A 24,650-nucleotide genomic window follows, 5' to 3' on the forward strand; every position below is an offset into this window, starting at 1 on the left:
TTTTTCCACAGACCTAATGGCTGAACGTCATGGAGAAATGGTTCAGTGTCATTCATAAAACATTTTGCTGCAATTCTCCAGTGAATGCAGACATGTTAATTCTAACATCAACAGACACAATTACCCAGAAGTAACTTGAGGACAAGGCTCTTTTTCAAACATCTGTGAATATTTAATATTTCTTTCATGGAATGTGTTTCGCAGTCATGTAACTAGTTATAATGAGCAAGAGCTACAGTCCACCATCATTATAAAACACAACCAGGTAGATCTGCTCTATCTGCCAGAAAACACATGCTGACTTCCTTCATCTGCCAAAACTCCCACAAAAGGGTGAACTTTCACCTTTATGAGTCCACACAGCTCGTGTTTGGCTGATGAGGCATTATACCCCATCCAAATCTGCCTTTCCCTGAGGTTAATAGTCATAAACCTATCCATTTATGGTAACATCAGTATCTTTAAAACATTTAGCGCACTCTTTTGACTGAGCTCGCTTTGATAAGCATGAATGATTTCGCTATTCATCTTTGGTTTTCTCTGAGCAAATGTCTTTTGGCCTTTTGTACGAGGCATTATGGTGTACTTTTTAGCATTCAGACACATCTCTCTCAGTTGAACTATCTGAAAAGTCTGAGAAAGAGCCTGTGTGATCCCAAATGACAGTGGTTCCATGGTTTGAAAAATACCGGAACCGTAACTCTGAGCCACATTCTGAGATATAAAGTCACAATTACCTTCAAAAATACACTAAAAACAGTTGCAATTTATAAAAAATAACTGTTTATTAATAGATTTTGAAATGTAATGTATTCCTCTGATGGCAAAACTGAATTACTCCAGTCTTCAGTGTCACATGATTCTTCTGAAATCATTCTAATATGCTGATTTGCTGCTTAAGAAACATTTCTTAATATTACCAATGTTGAAAACAGTTTTGCTGCTTAATATTTTTTGTGAAAACTGTAATACATTTTTTTTTTTTCAGAATTCTTTCATAAATAGAAGGTTCAAAAGAACAGCATTTATTTGAAATAGAAAACTTTTCTAATATTATCAATCTCTTTACTGTCACTTTTGATGAATTTAATGCATCCTTGCTGAATAAAAGTACTCATCTTGCTGACCCCAAACTTTTGAACAGTAGTGTACACACCAAAAACACAACTGTGGTTAAATTTGGCCCTAAAAGAGGCAGTCATACATGATTTTAAGGGTTAATATTATGGTTTCAGATCTGTCAGACAGGTGTCTGTCTACCTTGACTCATCACAGATACATTCACATTTCATTCTCACTTTACTTCTGGTGAAATGAGCATGAACCGAGGTGTTGGCTGTCAGCGCAGAAAACTGGCGTACCAAAATAAAACACTTAAATACTTCTGTTGCCACAATGAAAAAGAGAAAGAAAAAATCTCCCAACAGGTGGTTTTCATTTCACACCCCAGCATTTTTTTCTTTTGTTCTTTTTCCCCCCTTTTCCAAATATGAGAGACCTGCCTTATTGTCTGAGTTTTTGCCTATTTGGTTGATGGATACATAGCTTAAGCACTGCCAAATAACTTCCCATGCTATACTGGGCTTTTTATGGGGTCAAAGGTGGCACTGGAGGGCTCTCTGGCCCACAACGCTGTCAGCACTGATTTATTCCGATCATTACCAGCCTCTCTGTGTGCCTGCGTACTCACGTAATTGGGAGTTTTGGTCATTAGCAAGAGGTCAAATGCGGCAAACATTAAATTGTTTCCTGTGTCATAATATTTTTTGCCTCTCTTATTCAACTTCGATTCCACGGCAATTAATGTTATAGGCTGTTGTTTCCATTCCAGTTCTTGTGAGTCTTTTCCAGGCCTGAACCCCTTCTGTGCTCATTCATTGTTCTAATGTGAATGGGAATCATTGCCTTGATATAACCGGAAAACTTAACCAGTAGTTTCTAAAGAGAAAGCTTGAGATCACACAATACTGACACTCTGGTGTACAGTTCAAAGCAACAACACCTCCGTCACAAATATTAATCTACTGTAAAAACGAACAGAGAGGTCCATCAAATTCACAGAGATCCAACTCTAGTGTCCCTGTCCATTCCACTTACCAAACATGCATTCTCAGACAACTCTCATCTAAATGCAAATGATGGCACGGTGCTTTCTTATTTTTCTTAAAGCTCAATATGAAGCTTTAAAAATGAGCAGGTGCACTCTGGGAGAGAGTCTATGGGCATTGCTGACAAGCACAGAATTTTGCATACAAAAAAAAAAAAAAAAAGTAATGTCCAAGATACTTGCTCGTTCATTTGCCTTGTCATTAGAATGTTTCCGAGACTCTGCAAACTTCATTATCTGAGCAATTACTGGTGCCAGGATTGTTCGATGATGAGTTATAGTTCACGAGTTGAGAAGCTGTCTGTTTTGTTGTGAGACAAACATGCTTGTTATGTCACTTGTGATATTAAAAACTCTCACTTTTACAGTGCTAATGGTTCTGGAGTTGAAATGTACCACATGACAGACTTCAGAAAGTCAGAAAGTATGTATTTAATGAATCTGGCAGCATTTAGCAGCTCTAATTACTGGAGATGTGAAAGATCTGCTCCATAAATCTCTCCCTCTGTTCCACCCCAATAATCTCTATCGAGCACATATCAGAAGTCATTCATCCTACCTTGAATCAGATCACAAGCTGTTTGAAATCACTTAGCGTTATCGACCTTGCTTTATTCCCTCATCATCCACTGTTTTATTTCTCTGCAGCTCTCTCTGCGCACTTCAGAGTGTGCGAGCCTTACTCCGACCACAAGGGGCGCTATCACTTTGGTTTCCACTGCCCTCGACTCTCGGACAACAAGACCTACATTTTCTGCTGTCACCATAACAACACGGCCTTCAAGTACTGCTGCAACGAAACTGAGTTTCAGAGCGTGATGCAGATCAACCTCACCACCAACTCAGACGGCTATGCCCACAAGTGAGTATCTGGTCAGAATAAATGGATTTTGCTAACACGCACTTTACTTTTTGGGGGATCTGAACCAATAACGCACATGATTTTTTCAAATTATGCACCCCCATCAAAAATTTTCTACAGAGTTAACAAACAGTGTTAATTTCTTCAACAAAATTATTGAACTGAATTGTTTTGGTAATAATGAAGATGTGACAAAAATGACTTTTATTCAATAAAATGAATAATAGAAAAAATTCAAATATACTTTTGACAAACTTATGGCATATAATATAAAAAATATAAAAACAATAAAATAATACTGATACTTTCTTTACTTTCAATTATATAAAATGTTTGAAAATTTGGTTTATTTTTGTTCCTTTTTTGACATTAAGTAAAACTGACTCAAATTAATGAATATGACATGATGAAATATTCACAAAATGTAAAGGATTTTTCATCAGAAGACAAAAAAATATGACTAAAACAAGAAATAAACTGATGCAGTTGCAGAAATGTTGCACTGTTTTAAATGTATGCAACTTATACACCCACATAATGAATATACAAATCTTATGGTAAATAAGGTACTGCATGCAAGTCACCTTCATAGTCTTAAATATCACAAACAACCTCTGATACTTCTAGTGTGAAATAATTCAAGATTCTATGAATATTTCTCATTTCACACTTTCTCTTGTACTTGTTATTTTAATCTTTGGGTGATAAAGATACACAGTGAGTGTACACGCTTCTTAAAATGGGCCTTGATTCCTACATATTAATTCGTAGCTTGTCCATCCATCTAAACCCTACCACAGCCATTCTGCACCAGACTGAAACTTCCTCTGACAAGGTTCAGTGCCCGGTTGCATAAAGCACCTTAAGTTTTTCCCTTAAGCATGACACTTAAGGCATGATTTCCCCTTAACTAAGGGAATGACTTAAGGGTGTTGCATATAATCTCTTAAACTGTTCTCTTAGGTAAGGGAAACCGTTAAGTGTTTCACGACAGCATCCCAGGTTTTGCCATTATAAAATTCTTCTGTTGCCATGGACACGTTATTTGTTAATACATATCGTGGTAAGTTTTCACAGAAAACAACATAAGATGGATAAGGAAAACAAAATATAAGGGAGAACGACCAGACGAGAAACTCAAATTGATAGTTTACTCAAAATTGAGATTTCTGCCGTCATTCGCTCACCCTCATGTCGTTCCAAACCCATAAGACTTTCATTCATCTTTGGATAACAAATAAAAATATTTGTAATATTCTCTCATCATTTATGTCCATTTATTGAAAGACATCCTTATGATTACGGCTGTGTCGGAAGCTCAAACGTGCGCGCAAGAACCAATGAAGTTTGTTTTTGCGTGTGATGCACGCACATTTGTGCTTCCATTGACCATATAAGGTATGTACTACATATGTGATTTCATCAATGTTGAATAAACCGCTAAAGTACAATTTGTTTATCATATAAAGCGGTCAATCGTGTTTCATTAGAAGACTTGGATTGAACCTGCTCACTCCGTGATAACACTTAAGGTGAAGTTTTCCAAACCTTATGTTATACTTGGGGAAATGACGGTTAAGGGGCTTTATGCAACACTTACGGTTTAAGGGATTACTTAAGTGAAAAATACATACTTAAGGGAAATTCTTAGGGTTTATGACGTTTCACTTAAAGAAACCCTTAAGTAATACTTAACGGTTAAGTAATACTTAACGGTTATTTTCTGCAACACCCTTAAGTTTAAGGGAAACATAAGGGTGATCTTGAGGGAAAATTACACTTAAGGTGCTTTATGCAACCAGGCACTGACCCCTACGCTGTGCTGTTAAAGCACTCTCTGTGCTGTAATGACCACAGGAGGCTAGCAGTGCCATTCAGATTTTCCCCACTGGCTGTTAAAGTAACAAAGTCTGAAAAATGACTCCCAGTCTCTAGAGCTTTGAGCAAGACCAAAAGATCAGTAGAGTGATGCCTTTCTTCTGAATATCATCATGGCTTGTTTATCCCTCCAGCTGACTGAGAGGGAGGTGAGAAAAATATGACAATCAGATGGACTTGGGTATTTGCAGAAAGCCTGGTTTTGTCTGCCATCTTCACACATATGCAAACACAGTTTAAAATGCATAATACAGCAGATACTAAACCACATACACACAAAAGACAGAAGATGGAAATTTCTGATGATTTGTTTCTGATATTTTTTTTTTTTTTTTGGCGCACAAAAAGTATTCTCGTTGCTTTATAACATTAAGGTTGACCCACTGTAGTCACATGAACCGTTTTAAATATATCATTAGTAGCTTTCTGGGCATTTGACAGTGTAAATTAACTTACTGTCAATGGAGGCCTCACTGAGCTATCGGATTTTATCAAAAATATCTTAATTTGTGTTCCGAAGATGAACAAAGGTCTTACAGGTCCCTAAATAAATTACATTAATTGAATGACAGAGACAGAGTATTAAATTGGGCCCTATCTTGAAGATTTTAGTGCATCCATGACTGTAGGAAATTACATAAATGCATTTAAATAATTGAAAATATCAGTGCAATATCTTGAGAAAAAAAAAAGAAGTGATGTATGATTGTAATGTCACAGCCTGCGTTAGCAGTTTCTAAAACAGCTCTATTGACATCTGCTGTGTGTGTGATTTATTAATCATTATTCCCATGTGAACCGAGCATCCAGATCAAACTGATGAAAGAATCCCTCTGACATTAAGTCATCACAAAAGAGACTACAATATGTCACACACATGTGTGTGTGTATGAAAAACTAAGGCCTTGTTGCTTCAGTCATGCATCTGATGTAGAGGTAACCCCTCAGAGAAACGTTGCAGTACTAATCCAAAACAAATTAATTAATCTTCAGCCTCACAATGGCACATAAACAATGAAGCAGTGACATAAAGGCCAGCTTGTCACCATGCCCTGATTCTAGTCAAGCATGAAAATGTAATTTCACCGCTCAAGATCAATCTGATCCCTCTGTGTGACTGTAGAATCCCAGACCACTGGGTAACTGTACAACGTCTGCCCGACCCGCAAACTATCCAGCCAAAGCAATCACTAAGACCAGTGGAAAGCAATTACAGCACTTTACTGCCACTGCATGGGCACTGACCTCTCTTTTCATTGCAACATTTGATTTAAATGAGGAAAAAATCAGACCCATTCTTCCTTGTAATCATATGATTATTCCTGTTTCTCATTCAGAAACTTTTTTAGAGAATACGTATAAGCAATGTCACTAACTTCCATCTCTTTGCCGTTCCTGTTTAGTAACTACACTGCCCTCATCGGTGTGTGGATTTACGGCTTTTTCGTCATGGTCCTTCTGGCTTTGGACTTCCTGTACTACTCGGCTATGAACTACGAGTTGTGCCGGGTCTACCTGGAGAAATGGGGGCTGGGAGGACGGTGGCTAAAACGGGCCAGGATTCAATGGCACAGCGCAACGCAGGAGGGTGAACACAACATGGGATCGGGCCTGAGTCACCACCACCATCCACGGCACAGCTTGAGAGGCGAAGCACAGAGCCCTACGCTCCTGACCTTCCAGACCTCAATGGCCTGGTGAGTCAACGAACAGGGATAAAAGGAAAGCTCCCAGATAACAAAACACCCAGGATCCTTACCCTTATGTTATGTTCAGAGAGTCATTGTAGCATAACCATAATTGAGTGTAGGTCTAATAAAAAAAGGTGTGCTACAGGAAGTAAAAATAGTTGTTTACCTCAGTCCAGGGTCCTGATGTCATTTCTGTATTATCCATCTTGCAGACTGTAAGACAAAATATTTGTTGTTAGTTCTCATGTGATCTCTATACTTTACATAAGAGGAAATGTTTTAAAACTGCGTAGCAGATGCCTCAACATCTGGCATAATTTCCTAGTTCACAGTGAGAATTGGTGATTTTCAAGTAAGGCCCCAAAAAACTTCAAGCGAAATCGAAGAACGAACTACTGTGTTCTACTTTTGTGTTCATTTCAGGGGTTCAAAACTGCTTGCCAAAGTTCACTTTGTGAAAAAATTTGCTCTGACTGGTAAACACCTTTGATCTTTAGATTGGTCATCTTTAGAGATGACATAATAGGTATGTGTACTCTGAGGCTCCGCCTTCTTCGACGTGGAAATCTTCGGTTAATTTCTTCTGTTCAGTCCCTCAAGGTCAGATGTCCGCCAAACACGCTGGCCGCTTTATAGTACAAAATGAAGCTGTATTTCTAATTGAAAGAAATACTGACACTGTTTAATACTATAAAGCTGCTTGCTTACACTCTATTGTATAAATTGGTATATAAATAAACGTGATGTAACGTCACTGGAGTGCCAAATTGCAGATTTTGTGCAAATATCCATAACGCTACAATCAGATGCTTTCTTAACTACTGTTTTCTCACGACTATCATTTTTGCCGTGTTTATTTTGTTACTGAAAGGAAAGCTCACAGCACATATTTACATATTCATCTAAACGCCACTCTCGGAAGTGTGGATGGCGTCAGGGTGTTTGGATCTTTTGAAGTGAAGAATGAAAAAGAACTTTGAGTATATCTGGGCCTGTTGACAGATATCTGATATACACCAGGATACACTTAAGACAGAATTTACCAGCTAATCATACATTAAAGAAGGGTGGAAAGTTGACCTTTTAAAAGTCTGCAAATTCTTGGCTCAAGCAGAGGAACTATTCAGACACCACAGAAACTGTTTCAGATGGGATTCAAGGGGAAACTCTCTTTCTAACTGCAGGTGTTGGCCACATGGGTCTCTCATGGCTAATCTGGCTCAGTATGACGTAGCATTTGCTCTGCCATCTGTTGCATCTGTCGCTCACTGTAGCCTGACACGACCTTGACACGGCTACCCTTGGCATCCAATTCAAACCCAAACCAAAGCCTTTGCACCTTTGCCCACACAATATTGCAAAAAAATTTTGAAATTAATTGCCCTTGTTAGAACTTTTGGAGGCGTCATTGCTTGTTGCTATGATATGCAACATACATATCTCATATTAGTATTCCTGCCACATTATGTTTGTACTATTAAAATCACTTCAGACTTCAAACACTTCATTTCAGTTTGGCGTGTCGGAACAACATGGATGCTGATTTAAAATGTCCAGTCAGCCTTGTCAAACTAGATCTGAGTCTTAGCTAACATACACTAACATTCAAAAATGTGAGGTTGATTTTTTTAATGTTTTTTAAGTAAGTCTCTTATGCAAGGGTGCATTTAATTGATCAAAAGTCCAGTAAAAACAAATTTTGTGCAGCTTAATATTTTGGTGGAAACTGACTTTTGATAAATACAAAGTTCAAAACGACAGTATTTTTTTTAAATAAACAGAAATCTTTGGTAGCAATATAAATGTATTTACTGTCACTTTGATCAAGTTATTATATCCTTGCTGAATAGAAGCAATAACTAAAAAAAAAAAAAAAAAATTCTGAACCCAAAACTTTGAACATTAGTGTATATATCATAACATAAAATTCCATTGATGTCTGCCTTAGCTTTTACCCAAGATGTCACACATATCACTTCCTACACTCCGACAGGCAAAAAAAAGTACAAAAGCCGGAAAAAAATACAGTGTACGCACAGATTTAGAGTTATTTTTGAAGCTAGATTTCTGAAATGTAGACTGAACTTCTAAACGAGCCAATGAGCTTTCCATTCTCTCATTCTCGCCCCTCCCCTTCCACACCTGTCCTGTCATCTGAGAGTGGAACGTCTGGAGGCAGGCGAGTGGAATCTAGCGTGTAATATGATGATGATGCGTCTCGCACTTTGAAGAAGCTGGAGAAATGGAGCTCTTGCAGCTCAGAGATAAGATGTGTGACTGCAATAAGTTTGTCTGGCTTTTCCACTCCAAAAGAATTTTGAAGGATAAGGTTAATTGAATATTGGCATACCTGAGATGTAATTGACATCAAAGCATTTGAAATGCAGTTTCTCATGTCTATGATCACTATGCTAAAGTGTGCTTTAATCAAACAATGAACTTACACTACAAACGATAGACAATGATCACTTTAATACTGGATAGCCATCTCAACTGCATCCCAAAATGTAATTTAATATGCAAGTGAAATAATGTGATTTTCTCTGCCCCCTTCCGCCTAGTCAATCTGTGTGTGTGTGTGTGTGTGTGTGTTACACAGGTGCTGCTAATTAAAGTCCTGCACCTGCATGCTGTTGGCAGGAGATAATTTAGAAGTTAAAGCCTCCCTCTGCCCTCCTTTTGACTGTCTACTGTGTCAAGATTCTCTTTCAGCAAGTCAACTCTTTTTGAATGATTATTTTCAAAAAGGTCCATATGTCATTACTTTGAACTAGCAAGCAGATTGAAGGATTATCCACAAACACCAATTTGTGTAATATTGAATTTAGTTGGTGTCTAGCCACAATTTCCTAAATCTAAGCAAAGAATCTACATCCCTCTGGTTTTGAAGCAGAAAATTAACCTATTTGTTAAAGCAGTGGTTCTCAACCCTTTTTGACTCTAAAGCCCCATATTGTCCAAGAATATATTCAATGGTCCCCAAGATATTTCTGGTATACTTCAACTCCAATGACAATTGGCAATGCTGTATTAACAATTACATTAAAATAATTAAAAAGTTTCAAAAAGTGATTGTTCTTTAACACTCTTTTAACACTCCATCATATGCGCACTTCAGAAACTCACCGGTCATCCGGGATACTTTTCGCCTACTGTAATACTTTTCAAATACTATGAATTCGGACATACTACTCTGTTCGCATGTGTTTTTCACATACTTTATAGCAGAGAAGTATTCGATTTCGGATGCAGTCCAAATGTTCCTTTTGTGTTTATCTATATTTTAATAATTGCAAATTTCTCAGTACCGATTTCTACCTGATAAAATATTTTGGAGTTTGACAACTACAAAAAATGATTTTAATTAAAATATTTTTTTAAGATTTTATTTCCAAACCTGTATGACTTTAACACAAAGGAAGATATTGAAAAAAAATTATCTATGTAATGTTTGTTTGTTTTTTGACCATGCAATAATAGTCAATGGGGTCCAGTGTAGTTTTGGACAGCATTGATTTTCATTGTATGGATAAATTGTAAATAGAAAAATACATTAGTTAACAGCATTATTAATGACGTTTGACCTCTTATATGTTGATACACACATTGCATTAAGGCTCAGTAAAAACAGTCTACAGGAATCTACTACAAGCGTTCATCTCTGAGAGCCACAACCTGCCCATATCAATAATAGTACCATTTCTGAGATTTGGTACTGAGTCATGGTATTAATGTCACAGTTTGTGAACACAGAATGTGAGCCTGAGAGGTCAGTTTACTGACGATAAGGGACAACAGTAACTGAATATCCCGCTGACTATGCCAAATGAAAAACACTTGCTCTACATGGGCTGATAAGAGTGATGTTCGGAGTTGTGCTACAGTCCAGCCTCATACATTCAGGAGCACGGCTACCTGCAGGCTCTTGATTGATGTTGGCAGTACACCAAATAGCATCACTGAATAAAATGTTTTTTTTCATGGAACTGCATAAGAGAGAATCCTTCTGATAATAATTAAGCAATTTCTCGAATAGTGGTGAGTGAGGATAGTGATTTCCTGTAGCTTTTGTGATTGCATTTCTTGTCTGTTTTGGAGTTTTCTCATCATAATTCCAGATGGCAATGGTATTGGGTTGGCACATTTTTTAAGAGGGGAAAAAAAAAGAAATTAAGAAAAAAATGGGAATATTTTTTGAATACCCTAAAGGCTTTAATTAAATTACAGACAAAAATCACAATCGCTGGGTAATGGCAAAAGCATCATTACGTGTTCAACAGGCATTTAATAAGAAATATGAGCCGGTAAGCTATGTTAGGAGCAAGCCTTTTAGAAAGTGTAAAAAGCAGAGAATTTGACACGTTATGCAAAACCATCACTTAATTTTCATTATGTTATGGAGTGTAGCAGTGAGCATTGTTTTAAAATTACCAGTCAATTTGCATTTGATACTGAAAGCCTTAGTCTTCTGTAATTCAAACATATTAATTCCTCTGACAGGACTTCAGTCGCAGAAAACTGATATTTTCATCCGAATGTCACCAACTCGGAGCACTTCCCATCAGAACGCCTCTGCTTCATTTCCCAAAACAATCATCTCTCAGGGGTTGTGGAGTGGAGGCAAGCCCAGTGGGGGCAGTTGATATTTCTATTGCACACAGAGGGCAGTGCTCATCTTGTGTAAATATCTCAGCATGAAGTGACTCACCATTGTCTCAACTCTCATACTCGCAGGGTTTGGTTTGGATTAAGACCTCGTGTTTGGTTTAGAAGAACTTTTCTTTCACATATACAGACATATGTATATACATATACAATCAGCAGTTTCTGCATTTCAGTTTAACTTTTAATACTATTTTTTAACAAAAAATTTACATTAATTGATTTAGTTGATATTTTTTATTGCTTTGCAACTTACACTCACACTATCCACCTGTTTCCGCGGGGCGCTACTGTAAAAGAGAACGTGGGTACAACTTCCGGTGAGGCGGCGGAAGTAGCATACCAATGGAATTTTGTGTTCTAACTAGCGAAGAGGCTAAGTGTTTTTTGGATCATTGTTTACTTTGTAAAGTTGCAAATCTTTATGAGAGATGTCGTTACGGCGCTCAGGGACAACATCTCAGTTTACTACATTAATATCACAATACAATAAACAGTTTTCGTGCCCTTAATTGCTCTTTACTTTACTGACCTTCCACAAAAGTGCTGCTGCATGACTAGAGCATCTGCAATACATGAACAACCCGCGGTCTGTACTTCCCGTCACTGATGCTAGCACCAAAGCCTTATGATGTTATTGGCTCCTAACGTGTCGTGCGCACCAGAGCCAGTCGCGTTTCCACTGTATGCGATGCTAAAGGCTACTTGTGTTAACCACTGCGAAAATACACTTATGGAAAATATCAGAGACTGCTTGAGGAATGAAGACAGTTCTTATGTGATTATAATCGTGTATTTATATGGTTTAATGTTTTATCTGTCTCTTCCCTGGGCCTGTTGATTCCTGCCAAATGCATATTTCACAGATTCACACTCCGGTTAACTCGTATAACTCATAACTCTTGTTGTCTTCTCATGAGCTCCCTCTGTTGCTCTGGCTGAAAGGATCAGGATAGATAGACGGAGAGATCGTGCAAACATCCTCGGATATCAATCATCGCATAATTTAGAGGAAAATCAATAGAAAGTCTCAGAAAAGTGACGTAAACATAGGGTATGTTATCAATATATTTCTAAATGTGTAAGCCTTTAGATTTAAAAGCCTTAATGGAATTGTTTTTTGCATTGTTGTGATCGCAAATAAATGGAAGCAGGCCTAACTGAATAGGTCTGTGTTTTATTTTTGTCAATATGAATATCAGTTAGATTTAGCATGATTGATGTGCACTCCTGACATAAATTAATACATTACTATTACTGTAACATTTATTATTGTAAAACATTGCTCAAATATTGATGCCGGAATCTTAAATCTTTAAGTAAAAAACAAACGTTCGCAAGTTTGGATCGTTAAATCTTGAATCACTGTCAACTGTTGAATGAATGAGTGTCACGTCCAGCTTGTTTACTTCGAACCGGAAGACGCTCCCACGTTTGACGCAAGGCCTCATGGAGCTTAGGAAACTTGTGGATACTGCCAAAAGTTTTGGGACACCTTTACGTGCACATGAATTTTAATGACATCCCATTCTTAATCCGTAGGGTTTAATATGAAGTTGGCCCACCCTTTGCAGCTATAAAAGCCTTAACTCTTCTGGGAAGGCTTTCCACAAGGTTTAGGAGTGTGTTTATGGGAATTTTTGACCATTCTTCTAGAAGTGCATTTGTGAGGTCAGGCAGTGATGTTGGCGAGAAGGCCTGGCTCACAGTCTCCACTCTAATTCATCCCAAAGGTGTTCTATCAGGTTGAGGTCAGGACTCTGTGCAGGCCAGTCAAGTTCCTCCACACCAAACTCGCTCATCCATGTCTTTATGGACCTTGCTTTGTGCACTGGTGCACAGTCATGTTGGATCAGGAAGGAAACTTGGAACAGGAAAGTTGGGAGCATGAAATTATCCAAAATGTCTTGGTATGCTGAAGCATTAAGAGTTCCTTTCACTGGAACATAATCCCCCTCCACCAAACTTTACACTTGGCACAATGCAGTCAGGCAAGTACCGTTCTCCTGGCAACCACCAAACCCATCGGATTGCCAGACAGAGAAGCGTGCTTCGTCACTCCAGAGAACACGTCTCCACAGAGTCTAGTGGCGGCGTGCTTTACACCACTGCATCCGACGCTTTGCAATGCACTTGGTGATGTAAGGCTTGGATGCAGCTGCTCGGCCATGGAAACCCATTCCATGAAGCTCTCTATGCACTGTTCTTGAACTAATCCGAAGGCCACACGAAGTTTGGAGGTCTGTAGCTATTGACTGCAGAAAGTTGGCGACTTCTGCGCACTGTGCGCCTCAGCATGCGCTGACCCCGCTCTGTGATTTTAAGTGGCCTACCACTTCATGGCTGAGTTGCTGTTGTTCCCAATTGCTTCCACTTTGTTATGATACCACTAACAGTTGACCGTGGAATATTTAATAGTGAGGAAATTTCACGAATGGACTTATTGCACAAGTGGCAACCTATTACAGTACCACGCTTGAATTCACTGAGCTCCTGAGAGTGACCCATTCTTTCACAAATGTTTGTAGAATCAGTCTGCATGCCTAGGTGCTTGATTTCATACACCTGTGGCCATAGAAGTGATTGGAACACCTGAATTCAATGATTTGGAGGAGTGTCCCAATACTTTTGGTAATATAGTGTAGATGAGGTTTTGTCTAAATTTTGAAAATGATGGTCTTGGAAAAAGCAGTAAGAATGTGCTGAAAACCACAAACCAATCAGTAATGTTTTGTATCGTATGCCGCCGTTTTCCAGCAAAAGTGTGCTTATGACTTAATAAAGCTGTATTGTAGCTTTATCATTTCTAACTTGTGGCAAATTTATGTAAAAGAAAAAATAATTTTAGTAAACAAAAAATGTAGTAAAGATAACCTAAAGTGCCCCTATTATGCTATTTTAAAGGCTCTTAATTTTGTTTTGGAGATCTCCTCCAATGCATCCAAGGTCAAAAAACATTAATTTTCACATAATTTACAATGCAGCATGACCTCTTTTCTCACAGTGTCTAAAACAGTAATAAATCCGAGAGCGCTTTCTGCTCTGATTGGACAGATGGCCCAGTCAGTTGTGATTGGTCTACTGCTTACAGAGCATGTTGGAAACCAAACGACCATAACCATATCTAAATTTCAGCTCAATAGGCTTCTTCAGTCCTTGTACACAAAGTGATGCGAACAGTAACAATGGCGTTGGTTTTACCCTATCAATTCGAGCTTGAGTCCTCGTCCTTTGGAAGTGCATGGAAAGTGGATTTGCTTTCGCAGTACAGAAAACAGTCTTCTCAGCATGTCAACAACACAAACCGAACTCTTCCAAACCTCATCTACAATTACAGTTTTTGAGGTCCGGTCAAATTAGATGCTGTTCTAACTATTAACTGTTCTATTATATTAACTATTCTACTATATAACTATTCTCACTGTTTTTTTCTTTTGGTGGAGAGGATGTGAAGACTAAATCTAGAGTGCTCCATTTTGAGTATTTTCCAGGACACCTGTGGAGTTAGGGAAGACCTGTGTGTGACATTTCAACTGTTTTCATGAACAGTGGAGTGTTCCTCAGAGGCGTGTTCTCCAAGACCAACAAACCTGTCTGCGCTCCTGGCCTACATTGCTTAAAAGCGTTCTGTAATGCATTATAAATGAGCATGGTGCTCTGTGCAGACAGCCCCTTCTCTAAAGTAGGCCAAAGCTCTGGACATTCCCGAAACTTTTGCCAAGACTAAATTCTTAAAAATCTGACCACGTCCAGAGTAGCATAAGGATCAGGCAGTTGAACAAAATCAGGCATTCATCATTACAAACAGGATTAGTTTGTTAGGAACGGGTTGATTAAATGTTCTGTCTTTATCTGACATTTCCATTTACAAGACTCACAAGTCGCACTCAAGTGGCAGAGGGATCCAAATGTTTATGCTATTTCTAAGTAACTCAAGTCAAGTGTACCCGCATTCAAATGACTGTTCTATAGCTCTGCCAAAATGGACTTTTACTAATCAACACTTAAAGGGATAATGCACCCAAAATGAACATTTTGTATTTTACTCCCCTCATGCTGTTTCAAATACATATTAACTTTCTTTCTTCATTGGAACACAATCAACTTTTTTAATATAATGATGGAAAATGGAATAAACAATGACAGAATGTCCATTTTAGGGTGAAATATCCCTTTAAAGAAATAGTTTGGGGATGTTCAATACAAGTAAATACAAGTGGCATAAAGTTATATATATATATATATATATATATAAAAAAAACAATGTGTCTATTGGTTAATGACTTGCTTATTTGTATTAGAAAACTAATGTGTCTACATTGGTAAATTGCTGTTTTGTTTAGTTTTTTTGCCCATACCCATTCAGGTGCTAGTATTTAAAATACTTTCCAGTTTTATTGTATTTGACAACCTGACAAAGACCGAAATAGTTGAATTGTTGTTGTCTTGCATTAAACATGTTTTGAGAGCATTTTAGTAGAGTATTGTCCTTTTGTTCTTTTGTCATAAAGTTACCACAAAAAATAATATATATATATATATATATATATATATATATATATATATATATATATATATATATATATATATACATATATATATGTTTGTGTGTGTATAATATTTTTATATACATCTTTTTCAAAAAAAGGCAAAAGTGATGCACTTACAATGGAAGTAAATAGGGCCATTTTATAGAGGATAAAAGCAGACATGTGAAGCTTATATTATTATTACATTATTTATTCTGTTAAAACGTGTATATTATTTGAGCTGTCAAGCTGTTCTCATCATTTTTATGTTAATTTTAGGGTTTTACTTGTTATGTTTCCATAGCAGCAAAGTTGTAAAATCAGCAGGTGATTTTTTCACACTAAAATTATGTTTTCATGCATATTGTTCACATCTTGTGGCTATGGTTTTGAAACATTTTAACGATTACAGATTGGTCCCATTCATTTGCAGATTTTAGCTGATTTATTTTTGAAGAAAAGGAGGGACAAATTGAAATTCATTTTTGTGGTAATCACATTATGCCACAACCAAGTGTTGAACTTAACTTGTACTGAACTTGTTTTGAACCCACAGAAGTGTGTCACATCAGCTCATATTTATGATGGAGAAAAGTTTAGAGAGTTGAACTGAGGCTCCTAAAATATATTATATTCATTTTGTTTATAAAAGTTTTTTTGGAAAAGATCTGTGTTGTTCTGTATTACGCCTTATTAGTCTTGCGAGGATGCTGTCTCTCCGTACAGTGAAGTAGATCAACATGTAAACAAGCTGAGATGTGATCTGAGATTGTTTGTGAACGCACAGCTCAATCATGCTTCAGCTTGCCCATGGCTACAGAGCTGGTGTCTGATTATAGTAGAACATCCACAAGGGCCTAATCAACACATCTGTTCCACTGGGAGATTCTTTTTTCCCTTTAAAGATCATCATCCATCACTGACAGAGAATACATGCTTGTATTTTAAAATACCAAGAATATATTCTGCATGAATTTAATACTTTTATTAGAACTTCTGATGACTAAGCCACAAAAATATGGGTGTCAACTGACAGATCTTCAAAATTAAATTTTAATCCTGCTCTCTTTTTCGTTTCTCTAGATATCCAGCTTTGATCCCAAGGATATACTTAGTATGACAAAGGAGGAAGCCAGGAAGTGGAGATGTAGTTTCAGAGCCTTTTCCTATCTACATATTTACGACACAGGCTGTTCTGGCGACCTCCTGCAGCTCTGCTGGATGGCATTTTCTCCACATGCTGATGCCGAGACTGACAGCTGCAAATGAGTTTCTCTGCCCAATCAGAGGAGGCTTGTTCAGCTGGATCTACTTTTCGACAGCTGTTGAAGGACTTTAATGAGATTGTTTTCTTTGACGCCCACTACCTTGCCTTGTCATTTCGGGAGTTACGACTTAGATGCAGGGAATAGGACTTTGCGAAAAGATAGAGAAAAGGCCGATGGGTCTGTAAATCTCTACAGTAAATGTCATGTTTGCACTGCTCTGAAGCCATTGGTTGGCTTTTCTTGAAGTAGCGAAAAAAGGTGTTTTATTTCCATTGTTATTTGACCCAAGGGGATTAAGCACATCATTTTAAACTGCAGTTAATTTGAATAATCTTCTTACATACAGTCTTTTAAGGTGCAGTCACATTTACCGATGTTCGGCGAATTTTTGAAGGCAAAATCCAGTCATTTCAATAGATTGGGAATTTCACATGAGGGTGGAAAATTTCACAATGCAGATTTCGCATGGATTCATCGTGTTTACCAACAGAAACATTCTTGGTTTGGTTTGAAAGTGACTTTACATTATACAGTACATTCTGAAAATTTTGATGAGATTTCGCTCATGTGACCACACCTTTAGACTTCAAAACTTACTGGCTTAAACGATTCAGAATATTCTCATCCTGATTCAAGTGACATCACCATTTAGAATACTCTGAAACATTTATAACTACTGAAATTTTGGGCTGGGGAAATCATTTCTACGTAAAGCAATAGATAAAAATTAAGAACTAATGTCATTTATCGACCATAAGAACTATAACTTTACCTGAAACTTGACTAAGTGGCATTGCTTCATGGAGTTTAGATCTGGATAATCAGGCACCTGAGAGTCACTTCATTGTAGAAATGCAGCAACATCATTTTCTATCCCTATTGAACTTGTGCACTGAGTCGAAACCAACTAGACATAGGTAAAAGTAGCCACTGTTAGGCTGTGAGTATTCACCTGCAATAACACACAGCGTTGTGCTGAGTTGTGTTGTGTATAGAGGAGAAATTGTTGTGATTTCGTTTATCTATTTAAGGTGAAACTAATAGTTTTCCCCTCGTGGAGGGAAGAGAGATGTGTTATGTTTTGGAGTAATAAGTTATAATGGTTATAAATTGCCTTACGGTAAATCTGTAGTACATGCCTAGCACCTTGTTCTGTGATAGTGGTTGGTACCTCAGTTGAAGTGTGATATGGCCGTCCACCTGTTAAACTTCTCTCTGTTTTTATTATGGGGTCAGTGGGTGGGGGGGATGCTGGGGGAACAGAGTTGTAATTGCACTTGTTAAATTTTTACTGTTACAGTCCGGGAGAAATAAAGATTTATCTTTTGCAGTGTTTTTGGATGTCTATCAGATCTCTCTCTCTATATATCTCCTCTTGAACTTATTTTATACACTACCGTTCAAATGTTTGGCATCAGTGAGACTTTTAAAATGTTACAAAATGTTTTATTTAAAAAAATGCTGTTCCTTTGAACTTATTTGGACTAAACCTCTCTATTCATATGGATTAGTTTTACGATCTCTTTATGAACTTTTTAAAGCATTAAAGTTGTAGTTGCATAGACTGTCAATGGAGGGACAGAAACCTATCAAATTTTATTAAAAATATCTTAATTTTTGTTCTGAAGATAAACAAAAGCCTTATGGGTTTGGAACGACATGAGGGTGAGTAAATGATGACAGAAGTTGGGTGAACTAATCAGCACAACTGGGTTCAACATTGAAAATAATAAGAAATGTTTCAGATCAGCAAATTAGAATGATTTCTGAAGGATAATGTGACACCGAAGACTGGAGTGATGATGCTGAAAATTCAGCTTTGCCATCACAGGAATGTATTATATTTTAAAATATATTAAAACACAGCTATTTTAAATAATATTTCACAACAGTACTGTTTTGTTTCTGTATTTTTTAATCAAAATTATTGCAACCTTGGTGAGCATAAAAGCTTCTTATAAAAACATTGAATTGACTACAAATTTCTGCTAATGTATACATTTTTTTTTTATTCATATTCTATATTTTTATCTATTTATATGATTATCATTCTTTAAATTGGTCATAGCACTCTTTTTTTTTTTTTTAGTAATATTCAATTCGTTAACATTAATTAATGCATATAGGTATCATGAACCAACCATGATCAAAAAAAGTAAAAAAAAAAAAAAAAAAAAATGCACATACTACCAATACTTTAAGATTTCAACTTGTATAAATGTACATTTATGTATTATAAACAAATAGAAATTTATATTGAACAATACCACAGACCATCCTCTCTCTGACTCTTATAATTAAACCATTTTTTTTGCTGCTGTACCTTTAAGACTGATATGTAAATGTCCTCTGAAACCTGTAGTGTTTTTATAGTTCAACAAATTCTATTGTCTCAAAGGAAAACATGATTCCTCATGCTAAGACCCCTTTACATTTCTTTCACACACCAGTCTGTCAAAGACGAGTGAGACCCAGCACTCTCCAAAGTTTTCCATCTCACCTTAGAACAGAGGTGCTGTTGATTACTTCTCCAGAGGAACAGCAGTAGCACCTGCTTCTATCTTCACATTGAAGGCACCTCTGGTGGACTGGTGGAGGGACTCCTCCTGCTCTAATTGGTTCCAGGGCTGGAAGTTTGTCTCTGAGGGGATAACACAGCTCAAATGAGTTTTTGCGACTGGCTATTTCTGAACTTCCTGTCTGAACACAGAACCCTAGGCCACAAAAGTGGCACAGTCGCCGACTGATGGTCTTGGTACACCATCCCTGTCTGAGTGTTCAAAAGAGAGTCACATCATTAAAGCCAGAGAGATGACAAGAGAAGTGCAAAGAAATGTGTGGCACAGGTGTGAAAAAAAAAAAAAAGTCACGCTACAGAACAGAAGATTCATAAAAAGAGAAATAAAGGATGTGAGACAGAGAAAGAACAACAGACAATAATCTGATAATCGCCTTCATTCTTCACTAGTTCTGAAAGCCTTGGATCCGACCTCAACAACAAATCACAGAAACTGCATTAATCTATTAAAGGTCTATTTATAGTCCAGCCGCCGTCTCGTGTCTGAGGGGAGACTGGAAGCAATTCTTTGGTGGGTGTGAAGTTAGCATTAAACAGATTAGCTCATTAAGCAGAGGCAGTGCTCTTTACGTATGCATTAAAACTTTATCATGGTCTCAGAAGAGCTATTAAATATCACAAAGCCCACTAGACACACACTGAAGTTACATTCACCTCATATAGGCAATGACCCTCATGGGACCATGTTTGATTGTATGTGAATCCATTCCTAATATTTCATCCGAACTAATGACTTCCTAAAACCAAGAAACACTGCCTGCCCCAGTTTGAGTGTCATTAAAGTGCCTTTCAGTGGTGTCCCTTCACAGCAAGTCTCTTTATCTTTTCTGATACACATAACCCCAAATGGTCTTTTTCCTTTTCACAGAGGATATTCACTGTAGTGCTCCACACCTGTTCGAATGTATGCTCTCCAAACAAATGCATCTAGGGCAACAATATATGTCAGAGCCACCTGATTTGGGCTGTACAAATGCATTGATCTGATAATAAAAATTCAGTGCACCATGCAGTTTCACTTTTGCATTTTAAATGCAAATTAATAATTATTATGCATATTCTGGCAGGGTTATCACAGTTGACTAAAACTTCAACTAAAATGCAAATGAAAATGGAAAATAACACTGTATTCTGTAATATGTGCACATAGAAAATATACTTGAAATGTGAGATTTTTTTGGCAGATTTTTGACTTTATTATGATAGGATAGTATAGAGTGGACAGGAAGCGAGGTGCAATGTAAAAAAAGAATTGTTGGTTTAACTTAAATTAAGTAACCTGGTTGCCCTAAACTTTTGAGTTCATTGAAATTAAAAATGTGAGTTAATACAATGAATTGGCGATTGGTTTAATCAACAGAAACTCAAAATATTATCTTATCTGAACCACACATTAATTATTTAAGTTGATTTGACAGAAGAAAAAATGTTGTGACAACAAATCATTAAAATCATTTTTTTACAGTGTTGGAGAGAGGAGGGATGGCATCAGGAAAGCATTAATAGGTGTTATTTCTATAATCCTGTTTGATTTAAAGATAATCTATATTCCCCTATAAAGACAGGCTTAATTTATGTTTTAATTATTGGTTCAATAATTTTAAATCGATTATACATATTCAACAGTCTACTTAATATCTTTTTGTTTTAGTTCTCCCTATTTTATTGGATTAAAAATAACTGTATATTAATGTTTCATCCAAAATTTTAAGCTATGAATGTCTAAGCCTGCCTTATTTTATCAATATTTGTAAATATTATTCAAACTGTTTTTGTCATCACCATATTTTTCTAAATAATTATAATTATTCTGAAATAATTCAATTGGATCAACTAGTGAACAATTTCAGATTTCAAGAACTGAATAAAGTCAGAAAAATATTTACACCTTTAAACCTGATGTTTCCCGCAGTTAGGTGACTGACTGTGACCCCATTACAGAGTTTCTGTGGCTGCGTTTACACTTGGCATTAACATGCGACCTGTATCTGGATGTTGTCCACATACGCATTGAAAAGACAAGTGTAAACGCGCTTGTGATCGGAATGTTATCCGATCAACGTGTCCTGGTTTGGAGGTAGTCGAGGATGCATTGTGGTCGGATCTCAGTGTAATGTAAATGCGATCCAGCATTCGTATCTACATTCAGAGGGCGACGTAATTAAATCCCTGCCCAGTCTCTCCGCGTGGCTGTCAGAAAATAATGGACAGACGCAGTTTTGACAAGAAATAAAAATTCTTTGAACTTCGTCTGCCTTTCAAAAGCGCCTTATTTAAATATTGTGCGGGAAACAGAAATCCGATCAGTTATCCAGATACAGAAGCCACTTAATGTGAACAAACATAAACGCGCTGTGTCCTGATTGGCTATATGATCTGATCTGCTTGATCGGATCACAGTGATCGCATATTAATGCCAAGTGTAAACGCAGCCTGTGTTGAGATGTGTTTGTGCCTTTCATACATCAGATGTCTTGAGGCCCTCTTGAGTTTGCAGAACAGATTGACACATGACTGCATGACTGCTGCCAGGTCAGACAAATGCATGTCATCTCCAATTAAAATCATTGTTATTCTGACTGCAGGTGCTATGGACTGTAGACTGCACTGGCAATCTTCACTTTAAATACATATGCTTTGAATCAAAAATAAGGTCTGATATAAAAATCTACTTTTTTCATGTAACTTTTGATTAGGGTCCAATTCTCACTATTCTCACTGACTTTTGCCTCAATAAACTCTTAATTACTGCTTACTAATAGTTACGCTGGGTAGGATTAAAGGGTTAGTTCACCCAAAAATGAAAATAATGTCATTTATTACTCACCCTCATGTCGTTCTACACCCGTAAGACCTTCGTTCATCTTCAGAACACAAATTAAGATATTTTTGATGAAACCCGATGGCTCAGTGAGGCCTGCATTGCCAGCAATAGTACTTCCTCTCTCAAGATCCATAAAGGTACTAAAAACATCAGTTCATGTGAGTACGGTGGTTCTACCTTAACATTATAAAGCAACGAGAATATGTTTTGTGTGGCAAAAAAACTAAATAATGACTATTTAACAATATCTAGCGATTTCAAAACACTGCTTCGGAGCATTACAAATCTTTTGTGTCGAATCAGTGATTCGGAACGTGTATCAAACTGCTGAAATTACATGAATTTGGCGCACCGAACCACTGATTCGATTTGTAAAGCTCCGAAGCTTCATGAAGCAGTGTTCTGAAATTGGCCGTCACTAGATACTGTTAAAAATTCATAATTTTGGGTTTTTTTGCCACACAAAAAGTGTTTTCATCGCTTTATAATATTAAGGTAGAACTGATTTAAATATGTTTTTAGTACCTTTATGGATCTTGAGAGAGGAAGTACCATTGCTGGCAATGCAGGCCTCACTGAGCCATCAGATTTCATCAAAAATATCTTAATTTGTGTTCCAAAGATGAACGAAGGTCTTACAGTTATAGAACGACATGACTCACCCAGTAATAAATTACATAATTTTCATTTTTGGGTGAACTAGAGATGTAGAGATGGGTCATTTAAAAAAGAGATGTAGAATATGTGTATAATCTAAAGTGTGACCATACACACACACACACACACACATATATACACAGTATATATACAGTATATATATAATTTATTACACACACCTTCACTTCTGTCATCACACTTTTGTCCTCAGTTCTTCACTAAAAAAATCCCTGGACCAGATTCACTCTATAAAACAAAGCAAAAACACAAACAGGGACACAGTTCGTGAGCTGTTCACACAGACTTATCGGCTGAATGCTGCAGGAGTTTGGCAGATGAGGGAATGTGTCCTCGTCGGGGTTTCGGCCCTACGGAATTCAATCACCACTGGCTAATCTGGTTTATTTGGCTTGCATGGGCGCAAAGGCAATTTCCAGCTAAAGGCATTAAGGGCTTACTTCAGCCAGGTAATTGATTGTTTGAGATGAGGGGGGAAATTAGATAACACAAATGGAGGGAGAGAGAACGGTGCCCTTGTGTTTGCCATAGTTTTGTAAAGCTAATGAGGAGAAGACAGAAAACTGAAGATACGGACGAGTGTCAAATTAAATTGGACAAACATTGAAATAGCCTTTTTGTCCCTTAAAATTGAGGTGCCCCCTTTTACTCAGCTGTGTTTAATTAAACTCATTACGCTGTTATAGAGAACTGCAGGACTCTTCACTCTGATTAGCTCAATTTGAATTGAATCACATGTACAAGTTGTATGCCTCACAGTCTTGTGTTTAACTAAACGGAAATGTTTAACTAACCTGAAGTTGGCATGAACTGAGGCTTTAAACATCAGAACACCCAGCTGGTTTATATACAGAAATGACATTTTGATTAAAGGGAAGTCCATTTTGTAAGGCTAAATCATTGAGTTTTCATAAAATCTTCATATGCAAACATATTGCTTAGTTTGAGATTTTTTTTTTAAAAAAAAGCACCAAACATATAGCCTGCAAATGCAGAGTTAATGTAAAATTTCCTTTTGGAAGCTTTGTGCTTCTTGCATTAGTAAATGTCTCCTGCTGTAAGTGGAAGGTCAGTGCACAGCAGCTGGGCAGGCGCCGGCCTCTCCCATCCCAGCTGGAAACACTTACAGAGTGAATGGACCAAAGGACTCCAAACAACCACCCACAAATGTCTGCCCTTTGCTGCTTTGTGTTCTAATATTGCAGTATTGATTTAATGTTTCTCTGTGAGGGGAAAATAAGAAAGGTAGGAACCTCACTTTATGGGAGTCCATTAATGACAGCTTGCATCTTGCTGTAGACACTAAAAGGAAGATGAAAAACTGGAAGGACACACTTTTAAACGTTAAAAGGATGCAAAAGCACCATTTAAGTGTCACAAAAGCAGCCCATGAAACTCATGCACTATTTTCCTAGAATATGAATTCAAAAAACTTAAAAATAAGTTATATTTAGACTATTTTTTATTTTTTTTAAACATGACAACATCTCAGAAGCAATCCATGGAAAGTGCTGCAATACTTCTGAGTGGGGCCTTAGAGATCTTAAGTATAAGGCTTCAATACACGTAATGCTTT

The 24,650-nt window shown here is 37.2% G+C and overlaps 1 protein-coding gene and 1 long non-coding RNA gene across 3 annotated transcripts in view; one reads left to right on the forward strand and one right to left on the reverse strand.

The window, feature by feature from the left end:
* Nucleotides 1-18,203, forward strand: part of shisal1a (shisa like 1a) — a 30,672-nt gene extending 12,469 nt beyond the window's left edge. The window contains exons 3-5 of one of the 2 annotated variants that reach the window (XM_067391016.1): nucleotides 2,756-2,969; nucleotides 6,251-6,544; nucleotides 16,813-18,203. In XM_067391016.1, the coding sequence (XP_067247117.1) occupies nucleotides 2,756-2,969; nucleotides 6,251-6,544; nucleotide 16,813 (509 nt within the window). In that variant the 3' untranslated portion in view covers nucleotides 16,814-18,203. Of the gene's footprint in view, nucleotides 1-2,755; nucleotides 2,970-6,250; nucleotides 6,569-16,812 lie in introns of those variants that run through there. The other variant, XM_067391015.1, reaches the window with a different exon arrangement.
* The window catches only part of LOC137023898 (uncharacterized), a 32,106-nt gene extending 12,479 nt beyond the window's left edge, over nucleotides 1-19,627 (reverse strand). The window contains exons 1-2 of the long non-coding RNA XR_010895591.1: nucleotides 19,498-19,627; nucleotides 6,705-6,751 (exon numbers count right to left, since the gene is read on the reverse strand). This is a non-coding gene — a long non-coding RNA (uncharacterized lncRNA). The remainder of the gene's footprint in view (nucleotides 1-6,704; nucleotides 6,752-19,497) is intronic.
* Nucleotides 19,628-24,650: the final 5,023 nt, after the last annotated feature.

Source organism: Chanodichthys erythropterus, chromosome 8 (genome assembly GCF_024489055.1).
Source record: "Chanodichthys erythropterus isolate Z2021 chromosome 8, ASM2448905v1, whole genome shotgun sequence".
In the NCBI taxonomy this organism is placed as follows: domain Eukaryota; kingdom Metazoa; phylum Chordata; class Actinopteri; order Cypriniformes; family Xenocyprididae; genus Chanodichthys; species Chanodichthys erythropterus.